This window comes from Aulonocara stuartgranti, assembly GCF_965226115.1.
Source record: "Aulonocara stuartgranti genome assembly, chromosome: 17".
Classification (NCBI taxonomy): domain Eukaryota; kingdom Metazoa; phylum Chordata; class Actinopteri; order Cichliformes; family Cichlidae; genus Aulonocara; species Aulonocara stuartgranti.
The window spans coordinates 14531205-14544970 of NC_138953.1; the positions used below are offsets into that span (position 1 = coordinate 14531205).

Here is a 13766-nt window from a genome sequence, read left to right on the forward strand (position 1 = left end):
ATAAAAGGCAACATTCATTTAGGTAATGACTGCAGGTAAATGACTGTAATCGGTCTGCGCTGCTGGTTAACTTGATTCCAAAAGAGGCCACACCTCTTATGGCTGTCATGGCTGACAAAAACTTTGGCCCAGTCATTTTTTCATTTAGTAATGCAGGTCTATATGACAGATATTATAATTTACTGTAAAAAGGTCTGCCTTGACTCTGTATATAACTCAGGAGTTGTGATGTATTCTGCGTGGGTGCCAACATGTTGTGATTTATGACAGTCAAAATAAAGATGGACATGCAAAAGGTAATCAGGAGGAAAACAACAAAAAATTAACAAAATTGTTGTTCCACATAAATGCTTCATATTTAAACATTTCAAGATCTGCAGTCACAGGGGGAAAGAAAGCAAAGTACTTCCATAGGAAGTGATCGGATGAAGAAGATGGAGATGGATAAGACAAGTCAAGAAACAAGGCAACAACATTACCAGACAAGTCCTAACATAGAACCTGAAAGAAAGGAGTAAAATAGAAAGGCCAAAGAATGCATGGTGAAGATGCCCCCAAAAGGGATACCGAGCAACTGTGATACACCTTGCATGAGACCGAATGGCTCAAGACAGAGGCTTTGGGAGGGCCCTTGTTTACAGCCGGTACCCCAGGAGGCATAAATAAATAAGCTTCTCACCATTTTCTCAAAAACCTGTTGAGCAATCAAACCTGAGTCTACTGCAGGAAAAAGTACCAGCACTATGGAAGACAAAGAAAGCCACCTCTTCTGGCCTTAATGACTTCAGACCAGTTGCTTTGAAGTCACATGTCATGAAGGTGCTGGGGAGACTGTTTATTGCTTGACCTAGCTCGCAAATGAAGTCTTCAGTTTGCCTGCCAGTCTCTTGTGGGGGTAGGTGATACTGTTATATACCTGTTGCAGCATGCTCACTCTTCACCTGGATGGTATTGGTGGCATTGTGAGAATCACATTCTTCTATTTCTTTTTCCAAGATCCTAAACAGATTTTTGTATTATACCTTAATGCAGGTGTTGTTATGTACTAGTAGACTGTACATTTTTTCTCTTTATCATGCTGCTGTACCACATTTTTGCTTGTGGGATCAATAAAGATTCTAGCTATCTAGCTATCTATGAATTATACAACTAACAATGCAAGCTGGACAGGAAGCCAGGACTAAGAAACTAGGAAACTACAGGGAAAAAAATCAGAAATTAGAAACAAAAAGGAAAAAAAAAACCTCAGGATATAGGAACACACAGTATATAGGTATGAAGGAAAACACATCAAAGGACAAAGGGAGACTGAGACACATACATACATACATACAGGTAACAAGGGAAGAGGAAACAGGTGGGAGCTCAGCTGACACTAACCGCAGGGGCGAGACAATGGTAGTTAAACTGAAAACAGTGCACACAGTATGAGGGACTATTAAAATAATACAGAAAACTGAGACAGAGACTGAGCCATACAAACTTGATATAGACAAAAAAGAAAACAGACATGACTGACAGAGGAAACAGAAAACACATGACTGAATGAGAAAGTATGGTGAACTTAACAGATGAGAACAGGAGGACTAGACAAGGGAAATGGGAGACAGACAAGTATGGATGAGATTAAGACATCAGGGAACACAGAAGAGAACAAATCAGGGAAGATGAGACAGAGGGACAAATGACTACAGAAAATAACAGAAGCCAGACCCATGGCTGAACTTGAGGGAAATAGAAACACAGACTAAACATCAAAAGGTAAACACACACAAGACTGACTACACACATGAGACTACAGGACAAAACAGATGAGACAAGGACAGATACGGAAACATAAGGGAAGCAAGAATACAAGGGGACATAAGGAATAAACTGAAACCAGGAACAGACTGAATAAGAAACTAGATCTCTGCAAAATAATGAAACAAATCGATAAATTAAAAAAAAAGACGAAAAAAACTATCCAAACACTGATACATGCAAACATTTTTTGCATCTCATACTCTGCAAAGACACTTTGTATATATTCTGTTTTACTTAATATTTAATATTGTACTGTAATTTTTTGTCTTCAGGTCTGTATTTCAGATGGAATCCAGACATGATCACCGTTCCATTTCACAAGCTAAAGCAAAAAACCAAAACACAAACAAAATAAAAGCAGTGAGATTTTGGCAGTCTGTAACAGTTTGATATGCACAGAAGCACTTTTGCAGGCAGACTGGAGCATCCAGGGCTGGAACCCCCATCAGTCCAGTTAGAAAACAACCTGCTGTACTTCTAGAGGCACGGTTGTATACAGTGCTTCCCCGTTTGATTGAAATATGTTAGAACATTCTATGTTCTATCATGGATAAAATATGGGTTTGAGATTTACAGATCATTGTATTGCGTTTTTATTTACATTCCACACAGCCTGAACTACCTTTTTGGAATGGGGATTGTAAAGTGATACGCACAATACTCAAAAAGCAACTATGATTCAGTAATATTATGGATATGATTCTGTAGAACTTTTATTTTGGGTATTTGGAGTACAATTTGATGCAAAACCTTTGTACTATTTGGGTATTTAAACAGAACCATAATTTAAATCTTAACAACTCTAAATACATGTTTATCCCTTCCTAAAACAGGTATTCAGTGCAAAATGAGGTTTAAACTTTTGTGCATACATTTTTCAGGAGCTACATCTGCATGGCAGTACGGAGCCTGAAAGTTATCCTGTGTTATCCGTTTATGCAATTAGAGTACAAACCTCGAACCTATAAACACACCGTTTTCCCTGCTCGTGAAGACTCCACTCGCTGTTTTCCCTCTTGTCAGCGCGCATCTGCGTCTGTGTGTTCTGCTCCATTTCAGGGAGGAGCGCAAACTGTTTGGCTCTGTCCAGCACCGGCTCCTCTCTGCGTGTAAATGCGCACTGTCTCACTCACCGGACACTGGAGAGAGACCGGGCGGCATTAATACCGGCGAACTGTCAGCCGGCTGCTCAGTTCATTGGGTGTTGACAGTCGTGGAAATTTAAGGAGGAAATAGTTTGTTGTAATCTGTTTTTTCTACTTTTCTACATGCACTTTGCAAAGCGAGCATAGATGTCATCGCAGAGCATGCTTATCACTGGAAGCTCACGATTGAAATGGACGGACGCATTTCTTTACTTGGGTCTGTTCATGCAGTCGGCGGTTTGGGAAACGGTGAGTCCAAACGCACAGCTTAACCTCATCTGTCTTATCACAAGGAGAGTTGGAACATGAAGTAATGTGTCTGTGTGGGTGATTTTAACACGATTTCAGTCACATTGTTTTTATACTGACATGACTTAAAAGATTTGAAAATTATTTTTCAATCAAATAAGATCAATTCTTTTACTTTTTTTTTTTTATTAACTTTTACTTTTATTCACTTTGTACATTTATGAATTATTTCATTGTAGTAGTGGGACTGTACATTGGGTTTATCATGAGTGTAGCCTTTGTTTGAGCATTGAGGAAAGGGAATTAGGGATCTTTGCCCCTTTAAATTAGAAGTTACAGACTAACAGACATTTTGTGTGTGTAAAGCTTAGAATACAAATACAATATGAACAATAAAAAACCCCAAAAACGATAGTAACTGTACAATCTATATTTGTGACATTTTAAGATTCTCTTGTTCAGCTTCAGTCTGGGAGTTTAAAAGAAACATAACACATTTTAGTCTTATTATTATAGGCAGGCAGGATTGATAAGGTTTGCTGCCTAATGGTTTTTATTATTAGCAATTAGCCATTAGTCACTACCTCAATGAAAACAGATGGCTGATATATCTATTGAGTAAGTGCTAATAGTTAAATAGTTAAATGCTGTTGAAATGGGAGCTTTACTTGCTACACCATCATATACGTTACTCTCCCCAAATGTTACCTGAGCAGATTCCTCCATATTTTGTTGTAAACAAATTCATTTTACATTAGATGGACTTTTGTGCAAATGGTGAGTTATACATGACGCTGGCATTTTTGTAAAGAGCTAAACTAAACATCTAAATTGTAAAATATATATATTTTTTTAAATCAAACTGCACTGTATACATTTGCATCAATATTCTAACATCAAACATTTATTTTGTCATAAATAGAAAAGCATGTTTTAAACAATTTTATAAATTAAAGTGTTATAATAATTTTCTGCTTCCAACGTAATCATGATCTTATGTGAAAATCACTAATATTTGCATGAGTATTTCTAAAAATTTAAGGTGGAAACATCGCATCCATCATAATCACAGAATGTGTAGATTAGGAGTTGTTTTCTGATATTGACCTGCTGCGTTCATGTTTGTCTGGCACATCTGATTCGAACTAGGATGATAATTACTTGCTAGATGACTAATTTGTCTCCAGTGGTGACAAATCGCCACGGATCATGTGACTTAAGAACCAATACATGCATGCATTGCATGTCTGTCTGACTTTTGTTTTTCTGCTTTGATTTTTCTTTCCTTTATAACGAAAAAGTAGAATTTGAGATGTACCTCAGCCATCAAGAGGAGGACTGGATTTCAAAGAACAAACTCGTATAGCTCAAATAAATATTGAATAAATAGTATCTCCTGTGACTCCATTAACCCTCATTGCTCACTTGAGTCTTCTCTGCTTTTGGCTTCAAAAATTTTTTTCAGTAATGAGAACGTAGAAATATTTTCTCCCTTTTCCCCCATTTCTACTATGCATGTGGGGTTTGAAATTCAAATGGCGTAAACAATTTAGTGTGAAGCACATTTCTTTTGCATTTTGTCCTTATATGAATTTTGATTCAAAACCATTGTGGAGTTTCTTCTTTTGGTGCTATGGAGTGATTTGTGTCTTTTCCCTGATCCCGAATGCTCATAATAATCCTGTGTTGCCTCTTCATTTATTAGCTCTTTGCTCCAGATGAAAAGATCAGATTGTCATGGACTCAAGATGCCTTTAACCCCTTTTTCCTTATAGATGGCAGCAGATCAGTATCTTTTGTGAGTTACTGATCAGCTGGAAAACTTTATTCAACAGAAAATGACTGCCTTTTATTACTTTATTGCTGATGTTTTCAGTGTAAGGTACAGTAACAGTCTTTACTTAAAACCCTGGGTTTTTCATATTTCTCTTTCAAAATCACTGCCATCCATATCTGACTCAAAGGCTTTTGTCGAAAAACATTTGACCACATGGAAACACTTGATCTTGATTTAGTCTGCAAACATGAGATGGCGCCTGCATCCGATTGAGATTATATAGCTAGTCGAGCGCCTTCCAGACCTGCACATTCGTAAGTGCAGTCACAAGAATGTATTCTGTGTCTCCCAGTACAATCTCAAGTGTGTGGAGGAAATATCGGAAAACTGGTCATAACACTAGGGGAGCTGGACAGGGCTGTAGAAGGGCATCAGTCAAGCAGCAGAATTGTACCAGGAAAAACAGGAGGAGCATTGCCACTTGCACTGACCTACAAAAACTCCAGTAGGCTACGTGTGCATGTTTCTGACCAGACAGAAACAGTCTCAGAGAGGTTGCCATGAGGTCCTGAGGAGGCATGTCTTTGAAGGACATAAACCTCCATAGGCTAGCCAATAAATACTCTAAATGCTGTTAGGTATGGAGATATAATGCTCAGACCCATTGTCAGAACTTGTACTGTTGCAGCTGTTCCTGGATTCCAAACACTGTCTATACACATTACTGAGCCATATGATGCAATTAAAAAATGAAAAGAAAAATTAATAACATAAAATCCAGAGAAAATTGTAACTTGTACATTAGCAAGTTGAGTGCACTCAAGCACAAGTCTAAATGGTTTTAGCATCATGCAAGGTGTTACCATGAACCATAACCAGTACATATGCACCAGGCAATAGCTTTTAGGTGAAGATGTGTTCTGGTGTAAGCCCAATATTGATTCTTCTGTCATCCAGCAAGTCTGTCTCTATAACAGATGAAAATTTTAGCCAGAGATTTTTATGAGAATGCTGACTGAACCAAAATGGGAATAATGTGGACTAAAAAGTAAATCATAAAGATATCCCAGTGCAGAATAAGGTAATTGTTCCTAGTTTGTTTGATAATAGGAGGCACACATACAGTACAGTACAGTGTAGTACAGCTTTGAAATGTTAGTTTTTGATCTCCATGAAGTTGTTTTTCAGTACTACATTCCCATTTTGAGTGCATGTGCACACCAGTGAGGCCACAGACATCCCTACTAATGGCTTTACACGGTTCCTCTGATCTACAAGCACTACATAACAAGGAAGGGAGTTATACAACTACAGCTGTCTTCTTCTTCCCTGTTGTGGGTGAAAACATGAACGTAAATAATGAAGGTTTAAAATTACCAAGAAAATTCAACACTGCATTTAACTGATGGAGAAGAAAGCTGCTATATTAGAATGATATGTATCAGCCAAGTTCATAAAGGTGGGTTCAATAAATTCTTAGGTTATTTAATATAAAAAGTAGTGCTGTCAGCGTTAATCTAGTTAAAATGACATTAACGCCATAACCGCATTAACGCGGAAAATCTCCGTTAACGAGTTAGCATGGATCGCCCCGTGCTTGGGGCTGCACGGCGTTAACGAGCTAACTGCACTAACGCATTGATGCTGTGCAGCCCCATGCATGGGCCAATCTGCACTAACTCGCTAACAGAGATTTGCCGCATTAATGCGGTTATGGCGTTAATGTCATTTTAATGAGATTAACACTGACAACACAAAAAAAAGTATGTGTTCATAAATATGCATAGATTACTGTGTAATTATGTCTGTTATATCAAGAAATTGATGCACTCTGACAAACTTATTGTCAATCCATTGAAAAAACATAGGAGCAGGTTTTTGGTTTGTGGAAGCCTCCATATTTAATATTTACAGTGGTCAGGAAGGACATTTTTCTTCAGATGAATTCTGCATTTTTTGGGTGTGGCTAGAGACAGGCCACATACAAACACTAAAGACCAAGGAGGGGAGAAGTGGTGTTTGCATGCCATGGAGGGAGATTTCAATTCATTTTTTTTCTATTTGAAAAATACAAATAGAACTACCTTTAATATCCTAATAGCAGGTCTTGAGTAACAAGTTATAGATTGTAACGTTCCTATCGCCTGCAGAAGCCTCTCCCATTAGACATCAAATAACCTGTTACCCTCTGTCTGCAGCCCAAGGCAAGCTCTACCTTAAAAAACAAGCTGTAAAATGCTAAAATCAATTCTAAAGGCCACATGTAACCAGTGCAGAGAAGCCAACATGAGGAAATGTGCCATCATCCTGTTAGTGCCCTTCTGATGGCTGCGTTTTTTTTTTTTGAAACCGAAGGCAGTCAATTGATTTTTGGGGGCAAATAATGAGTGACATTAACTCAGTTGCTGAAAAGACAGGAATGACTTTTGTGCCTTGAAATGAAAAGATTGACTTCACAGTTGATTTTCAGCATACAGATGGTTCACTCTTTTATATCTTATAAGAAAGTCTGATTTTAGAGAAAGTATATAAATAAAGTATATAACGCCAGCAATTTAGATAATTTAAAAATGTAAAAAGTATAAAAATATTTTTTTAAATTTGATTTAATCCTTGCACTCCTCTGGAACCTACAGTAAGATAAACATGTGTCCTTTTCAAGTTTTTTTATTTGACCTTAACAACGGAGTAAAATATAACTCACATTAATCAAAATACCATCACAGAGGTAAGGAAGCACCTCGACTTTCTTTCATCAACTACAAGTGCATGGATAGAGCTGGAGTTCTTTAAGTATTTCCCAAAGCCTTAGATCACAATTTTAGCAAAAGGTTTCTATCAAAATATTACAGATCTTAAACAAACTACAAAGTGTTAAAGTGAAAATGACAAGGGCTGGTCTCTGGATCTATGGGTTAGCTTTAGATGAAGCTGGGTTTGCTGTTTCATTTACAGTCTTTGTGCTAACATGAGCAAATTAACTGCTGTACAGACATGAATATGAACCCTTAGTAATAAGGCAAACATGCATGTTTACCAACATGTGAGACATTTAACAAAGAGGACAGACAGACAGACTCAGGGACCAGTGTATTTTAAAAAAAAAGGAATGCTAACAAGTGGAACTGACTAAAAATTGGCTGGAGGTGCCTGCAATAACGACCTGTTTTAGATAGTGATTGGATTTAAATGACACCACAGCCGCATAAACTGCTGCCAGATAGGATGGAGAGTTACAATAATTAAAGTGCTGCTCAAATGGCACTCACGCTCTTCTCTCTGAGTGAGTCTATTATTCGGCATCTGTTAAAGGAGAGAAACCATCAGCAAGCTTGTGTTGCTCATATGAGCTATTCCAGGTTCACTGCGCATCACTACATTCGAAAGTGACACCCCGTGCTGCTCCATTAGACAGTATGTCATGTTACGATCTTGCTTGTATAAAAGAGGCTTGTTCTATAAGCCTACAGGGTAGATAAGAAAGCACTGTCTTGTGTCACAGTGAGGCTGTGCTGCCAGATCAAGTCTTCAGCCACGCGCACTCACGTGTTACTCCCGGACATTTGAACTATTAATGATGTAGGAGTTAACAGGCCACCCAGATGGAAAACGTTACGGGAATATTTAATATTTTCACTGTAAATTCTCCTCCCTCGTGTACAGTAATATGTTTAAAGGGCTGATAGAAACAGTACTTAAAATAGAAAATAGCTGGTGGAAAGATGGCCTTCTATGTTTATTAATGACGGAATATAACAAGAAGGTTTTTATACAAGGATTGTAGTCTGACATCTAAGGGAGCTCACGCCAGAGCACCAGTTTACTTTCAAGCATGTGTCCTGACACACGTTACCTTCAACCTGCACAATCGAGCAATTCTTATATACACAATCGTGTAAGCTTCTGTTGTTGACTGGTTTGTACTGTATATTTGTAAATGTGTAAACTGGTGCCATCAAAGGAATATGTCCCGTTGTAAATCATTAACTCACCAGTCATCATGCATTAGCTGAATTCTAGCAATTTCTGGGTAAAATAAAACTTTTTTTATGGCAAAAACAACAATTTATATAGCGCTTTTCAAGAACCTCAAAGCGCTGTACAATTCCACTATTCATTCACTCTCACATTCACACTGGTGGAGGCAAGCTACAGTTGTAGCCACAGCTGCCCTGGGGCAGACTGACAGAAGCGAGGCTGCCATATCGCGCCATCGGCCCCTCTGGCCATCACCAGTAGGCGGTAGGTGAAGTGTCTTGCCCAAGGACACAACGACCAAGACTGTCCGAGCCGGGGCTCGAACCATTTACTTGTATTCATCGAGAACTATCATGTAACCAACCCAACCTATTGCCATCTGGTGGCCTTAAAATGTAGATTTTTAAACACTTGTAAAATAATAAGTAGGCTGGTTCTTCTTATAGTGCTTTTCTCTTTACACACTTGAAACACTTTATATAGCATATCTCATTCACACAAGTACTTTCCCCCCTACATCTTAGTATTTTCTATATGGTAAATGGACTAGTTCTTATATAGCATTGTTTTACTCCAACCCCTCGAAGCACTTACAGAACTATAAAGCATTTTCTATGCTTGGTTTCTCCTCTACATAAGTGCTTTTTATCAAACAATCATACTCTGATGGATGCATTCGAGAGCAGCTTGGCGTTAGTATCTTGCCCAAGGATTTTTGCTATGCAAACTAGAGAAAAAAAAGGAAAAAATTTAGGTCACTGGGTTGCTGTGAGAGCACTAGGTTAAATGTCACACTCCCCTGCAGTGTCACCATCTGATCTACAGGCAGGTGTTCCACTAGAGCTTCTTCACACAGTTTGAATCAAACACATCCGAAGAAATCAATTGCATGCCAAAAATAACAAACAAAACACACAAACACTCACACACACACACACACACACACACATTCAAAAAACAAACAAACAAACAAAAAAAAATTATTCACTTGATAGCAAAGTATGACACAAATTTAACCACAGGTTCCAGATGCTGTTGGAATCTACATTTTTGGCACATGTTACTATAATCTCAGATTTTTTTTAGATCTAAGCTTCTGACGTCCTCCTGTTCACATTCCTGAGAAGGCGTGAATATAAGTAAAAATAGAGAACGCTTTGAGAGGACGTCAAACACCCACATTTTTTGCTGTCATGGGTGCTCATTACAGTTCATCCCAGGGGTTCATTTCAAGACTCCAACCTCTGAATGCCTCATCCAAAATAAAAAAGGACTTCCGGCTCGTGGCGCTTCCACGAGCAGGCAGCGGCTGATAGCGCTTTGGCAAATTCAGTGTTTTTTTTAATGGTGTATTCTTTTTTGACCCCTCACACCCCTGACAGGACTTTTGTCCCTCTTCCCATCTGGCAGATGCTATCACAGCATCAGGGCCCGATAATCCAGACTGCGAGATAGCTTTTTCCCAAAAGCCATCAGAGTCCTGAACTCACTACCGGCTCAGCCACTCCCCCCCACCACACATACCCACACAAACCATTAACGGACTCTATTGCACTCCACATACCACTGCCTTTGTAAATACAGATGCTGCTCTATGGACAATCCTACACTTAGGAATATTGTTCATGTTGGTCACTTTATTTCACTCAAGGTCACTTTAAATCACTCATACTGTAAACTGTAACGCTGCCACGTTGGTCACTTTAAACCACTTCAAGGCTAGTGTAAATTTACAATTGTAAATTGTAAAGTTAGACTGTTATTGATCCTTTTTAGCTTAAAGTGTATATTTACTCCCCTTACCTTAGTCTTAAAGTGTATATTTATTTCTTACTCTTCCTATGGAACTGGAGCCTAGTCGTCTCGTCTCTCTATATCCTGTACTGTATATAGCAGCGATGACAATAAAGTTTCACTTTGACTTTGACTTTGAATAGTAGATTCTCTAAGCCGTCACAGGGAGAATGAAGTAAATATGTGCACTGGGAAGAAGAATGTTGAAACCATGTCAAAAGATAAATTGACACTTCATTTTGTCACCAAAATCTCAAAAAACAAAATCTGACTAAATCTGCTGGTGAGATATTCATTAAATCTTCTAGCTTGACCTCAGGGCTGGACTAGAGACCGGCCCACCAGGTATTCTAGGAAAAGCCATAAAGCCTTTGAATGAAAACAAACACTGTTGTGACAGTGGTGTACACCGTCTTGTTGGTATATGTATGATTTCTATACATTTTAGGTCATAATAAAAATTTGGTTGTAAGATTCAGATAATTATTTAATAACAGCTAGACATTTTAAATGAGAATAAGAAAGAAAAGTATTTCCTTGTGCCCACCTCTCCTTGTTAATGCCCTACCTGGCCCCATGGCAAAACTTTGCTAGACCCGCCCCCACACAGTTACCAGCTGTTAGCTACATAGAAAATGATATTGGTGTTATTTATCTCTCAGAAACAGTTCATAACTTCAACTCATTCATGTCACCTAAAAGGTAAACGTGTTTCTCCATCACCTGTTCAGCTCTGATGATTCAGTAAGGACATCTCCTGGTTTCATCTTCATGTTTCCCTCTCACCACATATCCAAACTGACATCATGACCAGCAGCTTTTACAGCTGTGGCTCCAGCAAACATCAGCTGATACTAGAAATTAATATTAAATAAATTCTAACAACAGCTGATCAAGCTTAAACGTGCTGCTGTTGTTTAGCATCCGCTGGTTTCCAATTTTTGGCGCAAAGTGGGTGATAAACAAACAAGAGAGACAGGACTTGCGTCAGAAAAGCCGATCAGCTGATCATTGATCAGTTTCATGATTGAAGTAGAAACAGGAGAGGGAGGGGGAGAGAATGAGAGAAGAAGAGGCATCTGACAGCATAACGACAGAATAAATCCAGCTTTGTGTCTTTTTCCATCCTAGCTGTGTTCCTTCTCAGCTCAATATTAAACGCACAATATTTTCTCTGAATACCAGATGATTCCATTTTGTACGGGACGGTTGGCAACTCTACTAACTAACCTTATGACTAAAATAAAGTTCACTATCAGTAACATCATAGCACCCACCCAGCTGTATAGAAACTCCATCATGCTAGCTAGTACGCAGTGCGAGTTATTGTAACTGACTGTAAAAAGTCAGCACAACGAAAAAAAAACTACACCTAAACTTGGTTTATATCTGACCCAGATAGACTGCAGGTCACAACTTCTTACCTGAAGTTCAGTTCACCTGACACTCGGACCGGCGGCTGCCTCGAGTCTCTCCTCCACCTGCCTCCCCTTTCCCTCATCCACCTGCTGGCCTCTGTGGAAGCTCCGCCATAGCCACCACCAAACAACTGAGTTATTTTTACACATCGGCCAGCATCTGGCCAATCCACCACCCTTCATTGTTTATACGTTTACAAAAAAAAAAAATCATCGGCCCATAAAAACGAAAAATCAAAGCCAGCCCAGTTATGTTTGACCTCATGAAAAAGTCACACAATCAAGTATCAGTAGTTTTCCCTTAGGAACCTTGCCTCATCCAAAATAAAAAACATACAAATTAAAATGTATAAAAGTGAAAGCAATCCCTTCCTTCTCTTTCTATAATTTTTTTTGCCTTTTTTCCACCCATCCTTTGTGTCCCCTACATCATAGTTCCATTCTTTGGGGAAGAGATGATGAGAGAAGTAGGCACAAAGATGAAGCTTACCTTCATACTGTTGGACAGCTGCCACTCCCGAGTCCAAAGCCTCCACTTTTACAATAAACTGGTTAGAGACAGGTGAAGACAGGATAGGAGGTGAGGCAAAGCATTGCTCAACGTTACTGAAAATGGTTTGAGCAGCCTAGTCCCACTGAAAAGCACCTTAGAAGAATTTAGGTGTGTGAGAGGTGAAGCGATCTGGCTAAAGTTTCGGATGAAACAACAGTAGAAACTAATGAAGCCCAGAAAACACTGGAGCTGTTTCCAGTCAGAGGGTTCTGGCCAGTCCACCACCGCTTGGACCATGTCTGGGCCAGGTTTGAGGTTGCCCTGCTTAATGATACAGCCCAGGATAGACACTGTTGTCACATGCAATTCACATTTCTCCGTCTTGACAAATAATCTGTTACCATTCTCTCTCAGACCTATTTAAGGTATAAAGCTGCTATAAAGGATTCCTCAAAAAACTATGGTTTGCCATAAAACTGTACAACAGTTCTTTTTGTGACAAATACATACAATAATCACTATATAAGATGTTATAAACATTTCCGCATCAAACTGAATCCTTTGCATTATAATGCGCTATTTTTGATCAACTACTTTTGCTATTTTATTACTGTGCTATGTTTATTTAACAATGTTGTTTTTATATTGTATCATCAAGATGTTTTCTGGCAAAACAGAGACGAGCCTTTGTGTTCATTTTGCTTGGCAGTGGTTTTTGTCTTGTAACTGTGCGATGCAGGCCCTTCTAAACATTGACCTTAATTGAGGCATGTGAGGATGTGTTGTTCTGGGGTCTTTTGTGACCTCTTGGATGAGTCGTTGCTGCGCTCATGGGCTAATTTTGGTTGGCTGGGAAAGTTCACAATTGTTCCACGTTTTTGCCATCTGTGGATAATGGCTCTCACTGTTGTTTCCTGGAGTCCCACAGCTTTAGAAACAGCTTTATAACCTGAGAAATCTCAGTTACTTTGTTCCTCATTTGTTCCTAAATTTCCTTGGATTGCTGCATGATATCTGGCTTTTGTGAATCTTACTCCACTTTGTCCGGCAGGTCCTATTCAAGTGGTTTCTTGAGAGCAGGTGTGGCAGTGATCCATCACATGGTG

The 13766-nt window shown here is 38.9% G+C and overlaps 1 protein-coding gene across 2 annotated transcripts in view; it reads left to right on the top strand.

Annotated features, from left to right (window-relative positions):
* The first annotated feature begins 2733 nt into the window (after positions 1-2733).
* The window catches only part of ghrhrb (growth hormone releasing hormone receptor b), a 73721-nt gene continuing 62688 nt past the window's right edge, over positions 2734-13766 (top strand). For both annotated transcript variants that reach the window (XM_082509900.1, XM_082509901.1), the window contains exon 1: positions 2734-3200. In XM_082509900.1, coding sequence (XP_082366026.1) covers positions 3099-3200 — 102 coding nt within the window. In that variant the 5' untranslated portion in view covers positions 2734-3098. The remainder of the gene's footprint in view (positions 3201-13766) is intronic.